We start from the raw sequence: 13782 nt of genomic DNA on the forward strand, positions 1-13782 counted from the left end.
TAACTTGGAAAAAAACCCGATAATTCCTAAAAAAAAAACAAGTTACCAAAACTCTGAATCATGAATCTTGAATCTAAGAAGTAAGAAATATTCTTAGCCCAACAACAAGAATGAAAATTGAATTAAGAATAAAAAATATCCCGGAACAGAAAAGCCCAATACTACTTGGTTTCATTGCTAAGTTCTACCAAACATTAAAAAAAAATAAGTAATGACAATCTTTATCAAAATCTTACAAATAATGGAATAGGAGGAACACATTCAAAATCATTCCATGAGGCCAGTACTACCCTAATACCAAAGCAGGGTAAAAACAAAAAAAGAACAAAAAAGTCTAGCTTGTCTGATACAAGTATCGCTACTTCGACTTTCTTTTGACATCCATTTTCATGATAAATGTTTCTCCGCCTTCACTTTTAATCTGCAGGTGTCTTTAGGTCTAAAGTGAGTGTCTTATAGGCAGCATATAGATGGGTCTTTAGTCCATTTACAATCAAAGTAATTATTGATAGGTATGTATTTAGTGCCATTTTATTACTTGTTTTGTTATTGTCTCTGGAGATTTTCTGTTTCCTTTTTCGTCTTTGTCACTTTTGGTCTTTCTTTCCCTCTCAGAGAGTCACCTTTAATATTTCTTACAGGGCTGGTTTAGTGGTCATGAACTCCTTTAGTTTTTGTTTGTCTGGGAAACTCTTTATTTCTCCTTCTATTCTGAATGATAGCCTTGCTGGATAGAGTATTCTTGGCTGCAGAGTTTTCCCGCTTGGCACTTTAAATATATCATGCCACTCCCTTCTGACTTGCCAACTTTCTGTTGAGAAATCTCCAGCTAGCCTTAGGGGTTTTCCCTTGTAAGTTAAGGACTTCTTTTATCCTGCTGCTTTTAAGATTTTTTTCTTTATCACTATATTTTTGCAAATGTAATTGTAATATGTCTTGGTGTTGGACTGCTTTTGTTGATTTCAATGGGAGTTATCTGTGCCTCCTGGATCTGGATGTCTCTTCCTTCTTCAGATTAGGAAGTTTTCTGTTATTTCTTAGAATAATTTTCTGCCTGCCTTTCTCTTTCATCTTCTTCTGAGACTCCTATAATATGAATGTTATTACATTTGAGTCACTGAGTTCCCTAAATCTATTCTCATGTTGCATAGTTCTTCTTTCTCTCTTTGTTCAACTTCATTATTTTCCATTATTTTATATTGTAGGGCACTAATTCATTCCTCTGCTTTTCCAACCTGCTGTTCCTTGTGTCAAACTTGTTTCCAGTCTCGTTTATTGTATTCTTCATCTCTCACTGATTCTATTTTAACTCTTATCTCTGTGAAGAGTCTCACTGATGATTTCTTTTCTGAAGCCCAGTGAGTATCCTTGATGACTGTTGCTCGAAACTCTCCATCAGGCAGTGGTAATATCATAGCCAATGAGGTTTATCTAAGAAGCAATTATTGCTAATTGAAAAGTTTCCCAATACCCCACTAACATGACCTGAAAGATGACATATTTTAGATGAGCATAGAAAATAATATAACAAAAAACATGTACAGTTTTTTATATGCAGTTTAAAATATAAAACTTTGAAACACAGTTGAAAGTCTCATGCATCCTTTTTGGAATGCATTTTTGTCCCTTGTAAAAACCAGAAGTAATACTAACCAAAATTGTCATTTATCATGCTTATCACAAGTGACTTAATACTTCAATTGAATGTTTTTTTAAAATGTTTATTCATTTTTGAAAGACAGAGAGAGACAGAGTATAAGCAGGGGTGGGGCAAAGAGAGAGGGGGGACACAGTATCTGAAGCAGGCTCCAGGCTGTCAGCACAGAACTCACACACTGCGAGATCATGACCTGAGCCAAAGTCAGACGCTTAACCAACTGAGCTACCCAGGCACCCCATTTTGTACTTCAATTGAATACGTATATACTCCTAAATAATGTGTAGTACTTTTTTACAATTTGCTTTGCCATTTTGCTCCTTTCCCTCAATACTACATTTTTGAGATTTTTAACGTTGATTATATATGTCTAGTTACTCATTTTACTACTGTAGAGTATTCCATTGCATGAATAAATAAAAATTCATTTATTTCGTATCCTGTAAATGGATATTTAAATTGTTTCCCAAGTTTTCCCTGATGTAAACAGTAGTGCAAAGGTCATTCTTGTACAAAGCTCTTGTATGCAAATGTTGAGAGTTTCTGGGGTAAATACATAGGAGTACAGTTCCCAAGATATGAACATCTTTCACATTACTAGATATTGCTAAGTTGCTCTTAAATTTTCATCAGTGGTGTGTCAGGTTTCCAGTATTCAATGTCTTTACCAACAGTTGGTGTTATTATCACATTTTCAAATTTTTGTGGATTGTTGAATTGTGAAAATTTATCTCATTGTTATTTTCATTTTAATTTCTTTGTTTACTAATGAGATTAGGAGTCTTTTCATGTTTTAATTAGATCCTGGGGTTTTTCTGTTCTCAAGGCTGCTTGTTTAGATCCTTTGTACATTTAAAAACTTGTTGTTTTCTCATTTATTTTTAGAAATTTGGATACTAATGCTTTTCTCAGTTTTTGGCTTATCTATTTACATGTTAAAAGTTTTCTTTTTTCTTATTTTAAAATGTTTATTTATTTATTGCAACAGAGAAAGAGAGACAGAGACAGAGACTATGAGTGTGAGCTGGGGAGGGGCAGAGAGAGTGAGTAAGAGAGAATTGCAGGCTTTGTGCACATCAGTGCAGAGCTTGATGTGGGGCTTGCTCTCACAAACTGTGAGATCATGACCTGAGCTGAAATCAAGAGTTGGATGCTTAACAGACTGACCCACCAGGCATCCTAAAAGTTTTCTTTTTTAAATCAAAAGTTATAATTGTTGATGGAGTCAAATGTGTCAACATTTCTCTTTATTGTTTTTGAACAAGGTAGTAAAGGTATTTTCACTGTGAATTTAAATTTTAGATTTTCACATTTAGAAGTTTCATCTAACTGTAATTTATTTTTGTGAATCGTGAAAGGAAGAATCTCCTTCCCCATCTTTTGTAGTTTGGGTACAGGTACCCAAGTGTCTAGTCTCATTTATTGAGTAGTTGTTATTAGCCATTTATTGAATAGTCTATTCTGCCATCACTGTCACTTTTGTCATTTAGCAAGTTTTCATATATGTAGTGTTGAGCTCTCTTTTCTATCCTTTAGTCTGTTTATCTATTCATGGGCCAATATCACAATATTGAAGAAGTCTTGGATATTCTTCCACAGAGTAGTTTGGAATAACTTGTCAAGTAATACAAAAAACTCATGATATTGATAGAGATAGGTTTGAATATACAGATGGGTTTGGGAATTTTTTTTCTCCCAATATTGATTTTTTCTATTAGTATACAGACCACATACCTAGGTCTTATTTAATATATTTCAGTAAATTTTTATGATATTTTCCATAAAGATGCCATACATCTTTCATTAGCTATGTCAGATAAATGCTTTTTGGTATTAGTGTAAACAGTGTTTTAAAATTACATTTCTGAATGCTTTTATTCTTTTGTATAGGAATATAATTTGATTTGTAAACAACTGTCTTCAATACTACTTGATAATTTATTCATAGATGTAGGCTTTCTGTGTGGACAATCATGTTGTGAACAAATAAAGTTTTACTTATATATAGATGACAAATAAACACATAAAAAGATGATCAATATCATTAGCCATTAGAGAAACACAAATTAAAGCCACAGATATCATTAAAACCTATTTTAATGGCAAAAATAAAAAACAGTGATAACACTAAATACTGGCAATCATGAGGAAAACCTAGGTCATTAATACACTGCTGGTGGGAATGTAAAAAGATTCAGCCACTCTGGAAAACACTATGGGATTTCTTATAAAACTAAACATATGTTTACCATACAACCTCAGGCCTCATCAAAATTTAAAACTTTTGCTTAGTAAAAGACTCTATGAAAAGGATGAAAGGACAAGCTATATACACTTGGGATGAAGTATTTGCAAAGCTCGTCTCCAAGAAAGACCTTATATCTGGAATATATAAAGACCTCTCAAAATTCAAAAGAATAATAAAAATAAACAGTCCAATTAGAAAATGATCAAAAGACACTTAAAAATAAAATCTTAAGAAAAGAAAATGAGCAAAAGACCTGAACCAACATTTCACTACGAGTACATACAGATGTGGAATGCTTACCTCATTTAATTTTGGTAGTATTTTGGCAGAAATTGACAACTTCATTCTAAATTTAGGAGAAAAAAAGGTCACAGATAACTAACAACTGGAAAATGCTTATTTTTTAGAGGATTTTTTAAAAAAGCATTTATTTTTTAAAGCACATATAGAACATTTACAGTATTGGCTATAAGGCAAGTCTCAATAAATTTCAAGCATTGTACTCATACAAACCACATTACTATAATCAGACACATTAGAGACCAATTTTTGAAAAGATAGAGTAAAAATGATTCTATGCATTTAAAAAACTTAAATAGGCATTTAGAAGTAATTCCTGGGGGAAAATGGAAATTACATTGTTAATTTAAAAATTAAAAAAAAAAACACCATGTTGGAAATTTGGTAGGGATTGCTTTGAATCAGAAAGCATGATCATTGAAGACTAACACATTTCCTTCTAATCACTATTTTAGCTGTATCTTCCAATTTTTAGTATATGGTAGTGTTTTTATTCTCATTTAGTTCTATATAGTTTAAAATTATCCTTATAATTTTTATTTTCTGTGAAAATAGAAAGTGTCTTGCACATCTTTGCTTTGGTTAATTCCTAGGTATTTTTTTAAGTTACTAGAAATATCTTTTTAGAATTTCATTTTTAATTGTTTGTTGCTGATATGTAGAAATAGAATTTTTTTTTTAATATATTGACTTTGTCTTCCATGGGCTTAATAAATTTGCTGATTAATTGTAATACTTTATCTGTAGTTTATTTTGGGTTTCATAAATATATAATCATACTGTCTATGATTGCCAACTGTTTTATTCCTTTATTTTCAATCCTTACACTCTCCCTGCCCCCACTGCCTTTTTCTTGCTTATTGTTCTCACTAAGCCTGCTATTTCAATGCTGAAAGAAATGGTATTAGTGGGCATCTTTGTCTGATTCTGTTTCAGAGTAAAAGCTTTCAAGCTTTCAACATTTTGTTATTAAGAATGGTATTTGTGGTAGGTTTATTTTTTGTGAATACCCTTTATCAAATTAGCATCATTATTTATTTTGAGTCTCAAATTGTTCCAAATTTGGCCAGCAGGAGCCCTTTCAGCCTGGCTCCTTAATCTTTTTGACATGTCCCCATCATGTTTTTGAGCTTCCTCTGATTTACCACAAGATGTTCATCTTGTACTTTCCTGCCCCGGTCCTGGAATCAGTTGATTCCTTTTAGTGGCTCCTGATGTATCTGTGCTTCTAGGCCCTTTCAGCAGAAAGAACTGGGAAATATATATGTCCACCTAACTAGACCTATGTATCTGTCTAAAACTATAAATTCACACTGATAGGTCCAGTTTCAGTTCCACGCTACAGGATGTTTTCCAGTGTTTTCTCTTTTCCTAATTGTAACTCTTTTTTATAATGGTATGAATCCTGAATCCTATTTCCACTGGTGTCAGTGTATTAACTCATTTGCTAAAGCTCGACTACACAACTGACAGTGTCTGGATTCTCTAATGTTTTCCTATTTCGGGTTTCCATCGCCTTCCTCTTATGGTTCCATGTCACTGAGTGTTTATTTATGCTGACTGTCCTTCCTGAGCTTCCTCTCTGGCTGCTGGGTCTGCTCATATCTGTGGCTCATAGAGACAGAGCTGGTTGTGGAGTGCCCTTAATGTTAGGAACTGCTCACGTGGTAAAAGAAGAAGCATGCTGTACCCTCTGGGCTGGCTCTGCCTCTCTTCCAGGCCATTGGAGTGTGTTCTTGCCTTGACAAGATACATAGAGGAAGACTCCCCTCTTCTCTTGCTGGACTCTCTCACCCTCAGTGCAGGGAAGATGCAGCCAGTCCTGTCAAACTCTCCTAGACATTTTGAGGAGACTTGATTTCCTCATACAGGAACAAGATTGATTTTTATTTTGGAAATTAGAGTTTTATTTTCAAGGTAGAGTTATTTAAAACATTCCCATTTGTTTGGAAACCAAATAATATCACTAAGACATCCAAACAACACAAGAAGCTCAAAAAAAAAAAAAAACACCCTTAGATTAAAAGGAAATCATTAACAAAATACAAAATATTTAGCACTGAATGATAATGTAAATACTACCTGTTAAAAGATTGTTTCCTTCCTTCCTTTCTCCATGAAAATGTCTGTGCCTCTGGTGCAGCAGCATATCTACCTACCTTCCTTCCTTCCATCCAGCTTGTTTTTTTTTTTCATGTGTGTGTGCATGTGTGTGTGTTGTGTCAGATTCAGGCACAACATCTATTAAACTGAACAAGACACTTTCACTTACCAACTGAGAATTTTTTCCCTTTCTTCAGTATAAATCAGATAGAATCCACTGATCAATGGGGCAGCAATGTTGTCAACATTAAAAAAAAAAGAGGGGCGCCTGGGTGGCTCAGTTGGTTAGACGTCCGACTTGGGCTCAGGTCATGATATACAGCTTGCGAGTTCGAGCCCCGTGTTGGACTGTGTGCTGACAGCTTGGAGCCTGGAGCTTGCTTCAGATTCTGTGTCTCTCTCTTTCTCTGCTCCCACCCCACTTGCTCTCTCTCTCTCTCTCTCTCTCTCAAAAATGAATAAACATTAAAATATATTTAATTTTATTTTTTAATTTTTAAAAATTTACATCCAAATTAGTTAGCATATAGTGCAACAATGATTTCAGGAGTAGATTCCTTAGTCCCCCTTACCCATTTATCCCATCCCCCCTCCCACCACCCCTCCAGTAACCCTGTTTGTGCTCCATATTTATGAATCTCTTCTGTTTTGTCCCCTCCCTGTTTTTATATTACTTTTGTTTCCCTTTGTTGAACCCTTATGTTCAGATAGAGAAGTACTTTGAAGTCATGCCATATAAACAATTATGCAACTATAAAAATAGTGGGACTACTTTGAGATTTTGATAGGAATAATTTTAAAAAATTGAATATATGTTATGTTTACGATATGAACTATTAGCTACATTTTGAAATAGTAGTTTTTTCCAGAGCATATTGAATATGGATTTATGAAGTCATTTTGTTTATAGTTGATTGACACTTTATTTCTGCTGTAGTCTAGTTGTGGAAAAAATTTTGCTCCATTTTTTTTTCCTTAAGGAACAATACAGAGATTTTCTTGTTTAATATTGAAGTTAGGGGATGAATATGAACATTGTCTTATAATTTAATTGTCTAATCTCAGTAGCCTTTCAGTTATGGAAAAGAAAAGCCATTTGGTTTGAGCTTAGGACATCGGCATCAGAAAGAATGGAAGGCAATATGTAGTGTCTTCATCCTTCTTGTTTATCTTTGTGCCTTCTCTGCTGCCCTATTTCACATTATTAGCTCTAAGGAAATGATGGCTAAGCCAGAAAAATTTGCATAAGGGCAATCAAATGACTTCTTGATGCATTTTGTACAAATTGGAATCATTCTTCGTTATTTCTTATCTGTAAGTTTGTGTAATTTCAAAATATGTTTCTCCCTTGGCAGAAATAAGAGAACTGATGTTAGAAAACTTGCCTATCGATCCCTGGTGGAGAACTTGAATCCTATAATATTAAATTTTGTGAAAAGGAAGAGGTTCCATCAACTATTTCTTGAGGAGATGCCCTGGAGAGCTCAGATGAACCTGTATCTGGCAAGTGCACACTTCTCCCTGCTTTTAACGAAACTAGCGGAACGAACGAAGATGAAATTTGGCACTTCACACCCAGTGGTCAGGTATAGAATGATATCAGTGAATGAAACTCCTTTAATCTTATGAACATGAATTTTATTTGTATGTTCAGGACTCCGATGTAGATAATACTTTACAGAGGTTGACAGAGTGCTTCTCTCTTTACTGATCATTGGTATATTACTTAATTTTTGTCTCAGGATCTTTCCTAAACAAGTTCTGGATATAAGCAGTTGGGAAGTACTAATCTGCCTGTAGCTTGTATATATTTGTCAGTATAGCTTTCAGTAAAGGAGAAAGCATAATTTCAAGAGAAATTTAATATTAAGTGTATAACTGTAGCTATTAGTAGGTGTTATTAGGCGAATCTCTGTTTCATTTTGAAGTGTATTTTAAGCCTCTATAAGCACAGACGGTATTTTCTCATAAATGTAAACTTCCTATTATTAATTCAAGATGCTGTTGAGTTCTTAAGTGTCTTTGGCTAATGTGTTAACAAAGATAAAAATAGAAGATACATACATAATATGTAATACTATGTCATAATTAAAAAGATGAGTAGAGTCTGTCATTCAAAAAGTACTACTAAGCACTTATTAGATTCAAAGTACTGAGACAGGTGCAATGGGCATGCAAAGATGAACAGGACACACAAGGTAGAGTCTGGTCGGGCAGCTCTCAAGTGTTAACGAATAATTATAAATAATGGTAGAAGGTGAAGTATGCACAAAGTCTTCTTTGTTCCTGGGAAAGAGGCTTTCCTCTGACCTGAAACTGACAGGAAAGGTTGCATGGAGCGGGGCCACTTGGCCTGGTTCATGATGGATAGGCAAGACAGGCAGAGAAAGAAGTATTCCAGGTGAGTTGGAAGAACGTGAGTCAGAGCCTAGGTAGGAAACACAAGATGAGAACCCCAAATGGTCTGACCAGAATCTACAGCAAATTAAAGGGAGTGGTGTGAAACAATTTAAAAAATAGGTCAGTACCAGATCATAGAGGGTCTTAACTGTCTATTAAATTGGAACTTCAATTTATATATAGTGGGAGATTATTAAGGATTTTTACGCAGGGCTATGGTAAAAAATTTCTCTGGCAGCAACATACCAAATGGATTGGAAGAAGGAAAGACTGTGACAGACTGTAAAAGGGTATTTTTTAAAGTTTATTTATTTATTTTGAGAGAGAGAGAGAGAGAGAGCTAGAGCATGTGAGCCAGTGGGGGAGGGGCAGAGAGAGAGGGTATGAGTACTTCATAGCACAGCAATTAGACAATGACCAAATTTGTGTCAGGGTAACTTGGTGCTAAATTCAATTTTACTAAAACCATGAAAACATACTCCATATTTATGAATCTATGTATTTTTGTATGTATGTATGTGTGTATGGTGGAGGATTGTTTACTGTGTAGACCTTATTTTAAAAAAAATAGTATTGATCATGGACACATTGCTTTATATAGTAAGCATCTTCATTGAGTTTTGCTTAAATCAGGTTAATTTAACATAAATTATTATTTCAGAGCCCTTAGAGTAAGTATAGATCATCATTCCCATTTTCAAGGGCCCTTTCAGGGAAATAGATATTGATGTTAAAATCCCTAAGAGCAAAGTTACATTATATAACTTTAAAATTTAGTGGGAAACTTTTTGGCTTTGGTTAAGTGCCAGAATATGTTATGATCCAAAATTTGGGAGCATTAACTCACAAATATTTTAAAAATTAAAGTAGATTGTATTTGATGGATTCAATTCAGTTATATATATATCTATATATATCTATCTATATATATATATTTTTTTTTCCTTAATGATATTTTCCTCCTGCAGTTTCCGATCATGTGATCCTAATATGTTCTCACTATATAATTCTGGAACAGTATTACCAACAGTGAAATTGACTTTAGAAAACTATAAAGCAATACTTGATTTCCTTCATACAGCTAAAAAAAGAAAGGCCAACTTACCATCAGGTAAAATAAATAAATATATACTGTCAAATTGCCTCTAGGTTTTTATTCACTGATGCAACACACTCATGCGCGCCCACACACACACACACACACACACACACAAACACACACACCCCACAGACACACAGGGGTGCACACATCGTTTTCCAATGACCTGGGGTTTTAACTGAGTTGTGATATTTTGTAGGAGGTTCTTATTTGCTCAATTTTAAAAATTTTTCTGTATTTTTATGGATTCATGATATGAATTTGGAAATATATATGTTATGTTCTGACCTAAACCAATTTGGCTGTTCACCAAATAGAATGTTCTTTTTAAATGTTGGTAGCCTCCGATTGTTAAGATAGGTGAGGTCTTGCTATCAGGTGTTATATTTTAGGGGAAGTAAATTTCAGGACAAATTCCACCAAACATACTGATGCAAGCAGGCATGAAACACTCACATAGCTGTTTTATAGTACTGATTTTGTACTCAGGGCAGTCCACTCTTGCCTTAGGGTCTCCGACTCACACCTTCCATGACAGCTTACTCCAAGATGAGTGCAATACTATTCATCTGAATGGCAGGATCAACCAGTATTGTCATCTGCCCAGGTGACAGGAGACTCACCCTGGGAGGTGAAGAAATGCAGATGAACAGGGCTTTTGATCTGGGTGCTGCAAGTGATGACAGTATTCCTAAACAATCACCTATCCTGAATACCACTCACTTCATAAATAAAGATTTATTTCTGGTATCTTCATGCTAATACAGACCTTCTTGTATAGCTTTTTACTAATGGTATTTTAAGTATTATGTACTTATTGCTGATTAAGATACTTCATGTGCTGGGTAGCTGCCCCAGGAGTGTTGATTTATATTTGAGGTACTTGACATGCTTTCTGATTTCTTCTAGGGTATAGATGAGATTTAACTGGTACCTTCATGTTATACTATGAATATTGAGGTATTTGAAAGTAAATTCCCTCGACATAGAGTCTGAGTTTTATAAGTAGATTATAATATACAGCTCCTTGAGTTTTTATGCCTAAGACCTCCCATGGAATCAACAATAGAATATTCCACTATTGAGACTTCTTTTTTTTAAGTTTATTTATTTATTTTGAGAGAGAGAGAGAGAGAGCATGCGCAAGTAAGTGAGGGGCAGAGAGAGAATCCCAAGCAGACTCCGTGCTGTCAGCATAGAGCCTGAAGTGGGGTTTGATCTCATGAACTGTGAAATCATGACCTGAGCCCCAAATCAAGAGTTGGATGCTTAACCAGAGTACTTGGGTGGCTCAGTCAGTTAAGCATCTGACTTCAGCTCAGGTCATGATCTCGCAGTTTGTGAGTTCGATCACCACATTGGGCTCTGTGCTGACAGCTAGGAGCCTGGAACCTGCTTCAGATTCTGTGTCTCTGTCTTTCTCTGCCCCTACCCTGCTCATGCTCTGTCTCTGTCTGTCTCTCTCTCTCTCAAAAATAAACATTAAAAAAAAAGTTGGATGCTTAACCGACTGAGCCACCCAGGTGTCCTGAGATTTGTTCTTTAATGCAGAGTTTTAAAAGAAGGTTTGTAGTAGGAGAAATTTGTGTCTTTATACCACACCCACAGGATAAGGAGTGGACATGGTTGCTGCACTGCCCAGCTCCAGGGGATGCTACTTGCCATGTGTTCTGGGAATGGACTGTATAGGAGAAAATTAAGGAACCGTGGGATCCTGTTATTGGTTCCTCAGAAAACATGACACTCCTGCCTCTGCATTGTTCCTTTGGCCATCACCCTTGCCCAGAATGTTCTTCCTCATAGTCTTCCCACATAGCTAAACCATGTCTGCCCTTAAAGACCTAATCTAAGAGCCTCCTTCTCTAGAAACTTTTCTTGGTTCACTGTGTCCATGATAATCTTGTGCTTTCTCCAAATTTATATAGCATTTCTTACCTTAATTACTGATTTGATGTTTATCACCTATGTCTTCTGGAGCTTTCTGTTTTCAATAATGTTATACTTTATTTTTGTATTGTAGATGCTGAAGAATTTTCCACATTTATTAATTCCAGAATGAGTGGTGAAAATGTGTCAAAGACACAAACAGTTTATGACTCAGACTCTCAGTCAGGTCTTAGTACTAAAGAAAAGGATCGAGCAGCAAATTTGGGTCTATTGGATCATTTTATGAAAATCTTTTTATATTGCAGGAGAGCAATGGTAAGGTGGTCTTTCTAATTTGCTAATGTAATAGACATGAATCTCAGGGCATCAGTTTGGGCATGTAAGATATATTGTATTAGTTTACTTACTATCCATAATTTTAGTTTCAACTTTGAGACCAAATTTGCTGAATTTCATGTCAGTCATTTTTGGGGTTTGCCTGCCATAGTGCTGAGGATTTACACGTTGTCAAGTTGTCAGTGACGGGGTGAGCTGCTTTAGTCATCAGTTATCCATTGGTTCAGAGCTGAGATAGCCTTTGTCCTTGTCTACATAATCTCCATGAATATTCAGATATTCCTGTGCCACTTTCTTGCCATATTTGGTACATGGCCTCTGGTGACACCACTTGTTCCTCTCTGGAGTCTTGCTGCCACCTAGAACACCATAGACCCCTTTATTCTCTCTAGCACAGGAAACACTCTTTCTAGGCTACAGGAAAGGCCTACTCTTGGCCCTGATGCCCCACTTCTACAGGCCAGTTGTGTCTTCTCTCAAATACTTTTCTCTTTTTTTTCTTAAATATTAAATGATGCATTATTAAATTCAGAATTGGAATCATTAGCCATAAAGAAGTTAGTTTTCTTTTTCTCATAGCAGTAATAGCATATGCTTCCAACCTCTCAAGAATTGAGGGGAAATCTATCCTTTCTGGAATACTTGAGTTCCCATTTTGTCTGTGGAGAGGGTGATTTCTTAAAAAATGTGAAGTAAGCCCACATCAACCCCCTTGACCACAAGCATTGCATCTTATCCTTTCCACCAGCTTCAGGGTCCTGGAAGGTCTGGGTCCTGCTCTCTTCTTGGAACTCAGTTCATCTTGCGCTTGTTCAGTCCAGTCTCCTCTTTGTGATCTTGACAGCATTGAGCTTGCTTGACCCTTCCTCATCCCTCAGGTTCATCCTCCATCCTTTGCACTTGCTGCTCCCTTGGTTTCAAATGTTCTCCTCCTCCCAACACCCCTACTCTCACCTTCACATGATTTGTTCAACTCAACATTCAAGTCTCTGCTCATGTCACCTCCTTAAGCAAACCTGACCACTCCATCTAAAAGGACATATCCTCCCATGCTTGTCAAATTCTGACCCATTTCTGCATTATTTTTCTTTACAATACTTATTATTCCCTGAAATTACATTTTTGTCTACTTATCTAGTCTCAGTCTACCCTAAGAAACTGAAGTAGCACAAGGGCAGACCCAGTTACTCTTGCTCACTGCCACATTCCCAGAGCCCAGAACAATGGGAATATTGGAGTCAGACTCCTGGTGTGCAAATCCTAGCTGACCACTTAGCAGATCGTGACCTTGGTCAAGTTAGCTCCATGCCTCTGTTTCCTTATCTCTAAATTAAGTAGAATACTAGTATATACTTATTTCATAGGAGCTATTGATAGAATTAACTGAGATAATGATGTAAATGACACATAATAAATGGTGTTATTTTTATTATTGACATTATTTTTGCAGAAAGATGAAGTTGTTCAGAGATCTCTAACTTTTGAAACTTTGGGATCTTTTGAATGTTGTGTTTGTCTTAGGTTCTTGCTCATCGTGGAGGCTATTGGACTCTGCTTCAGAATAGCTGTAGGACCTTTTGGAACTTTACTCAGGAGCTACAGATACTTCTTAAACAAGCAGTGGATCTCTATAAAACATTTCCTGTTAGCCAGGATGGTTTCCTCTGTACCTGTGTTTTGCCATTCTATTTGGGAGCAGAATTACTTATTGACATGTTAATAGAACTGCAAAATACCAATTCTATTAAGGTA

At 35.7% G+C, this 13782-nt stretch overlaps 1 protein-coding gene across 6 annotated transcripts in view; it reads left to right on the forward strand.

Moving 5' to 3' along the window:
* CFAP54 (cilia and flagella associated protein 54) overlaps nt 1–13782 on the forward strand; it is a 295832-nt gene that overhangs the window by 135137 nt on the left and 146913 nt on the right. For all 6 annotated transcript variants that reach the window (XM_053226636.1, XM_015070493.3, XM_053226634.1 and 3 more), the window contains 4 exons: nt 7664–7894; nt 9677–9819; nt 11828–12009; nt 13552–13779. In XM_053226636.1, coding sequence (XP_053082611.1) covers nt 7664–7894; nt 9677–9819; nt 11828–12009; nt 13552–13779 — 784 coding nt within the window. The remainder of the gene's footprint in view (nt 1–7663; nt 7895–9676; nt 9820–11827; nt 12010–13551; nt 13780–13782) is intronic.

The sequence above is a fragment of the Acinonyx jubatus genome, chromosome B4, assembly GCF_027475565.1.
Source record: "Acinonyx jubatus isolate Ajub_Pintada_27869175 chromosome B4, VMU_Ajub_asm_v1.0, whole genome shotgun sequence".
NCBI classification, from domain to species: domain Eukaryota; kingdom Metazoa; phylum Chordata; class Mammalia; order Carnivora; family Felidae; genus Acinonyx; species Acinonyx jubatus.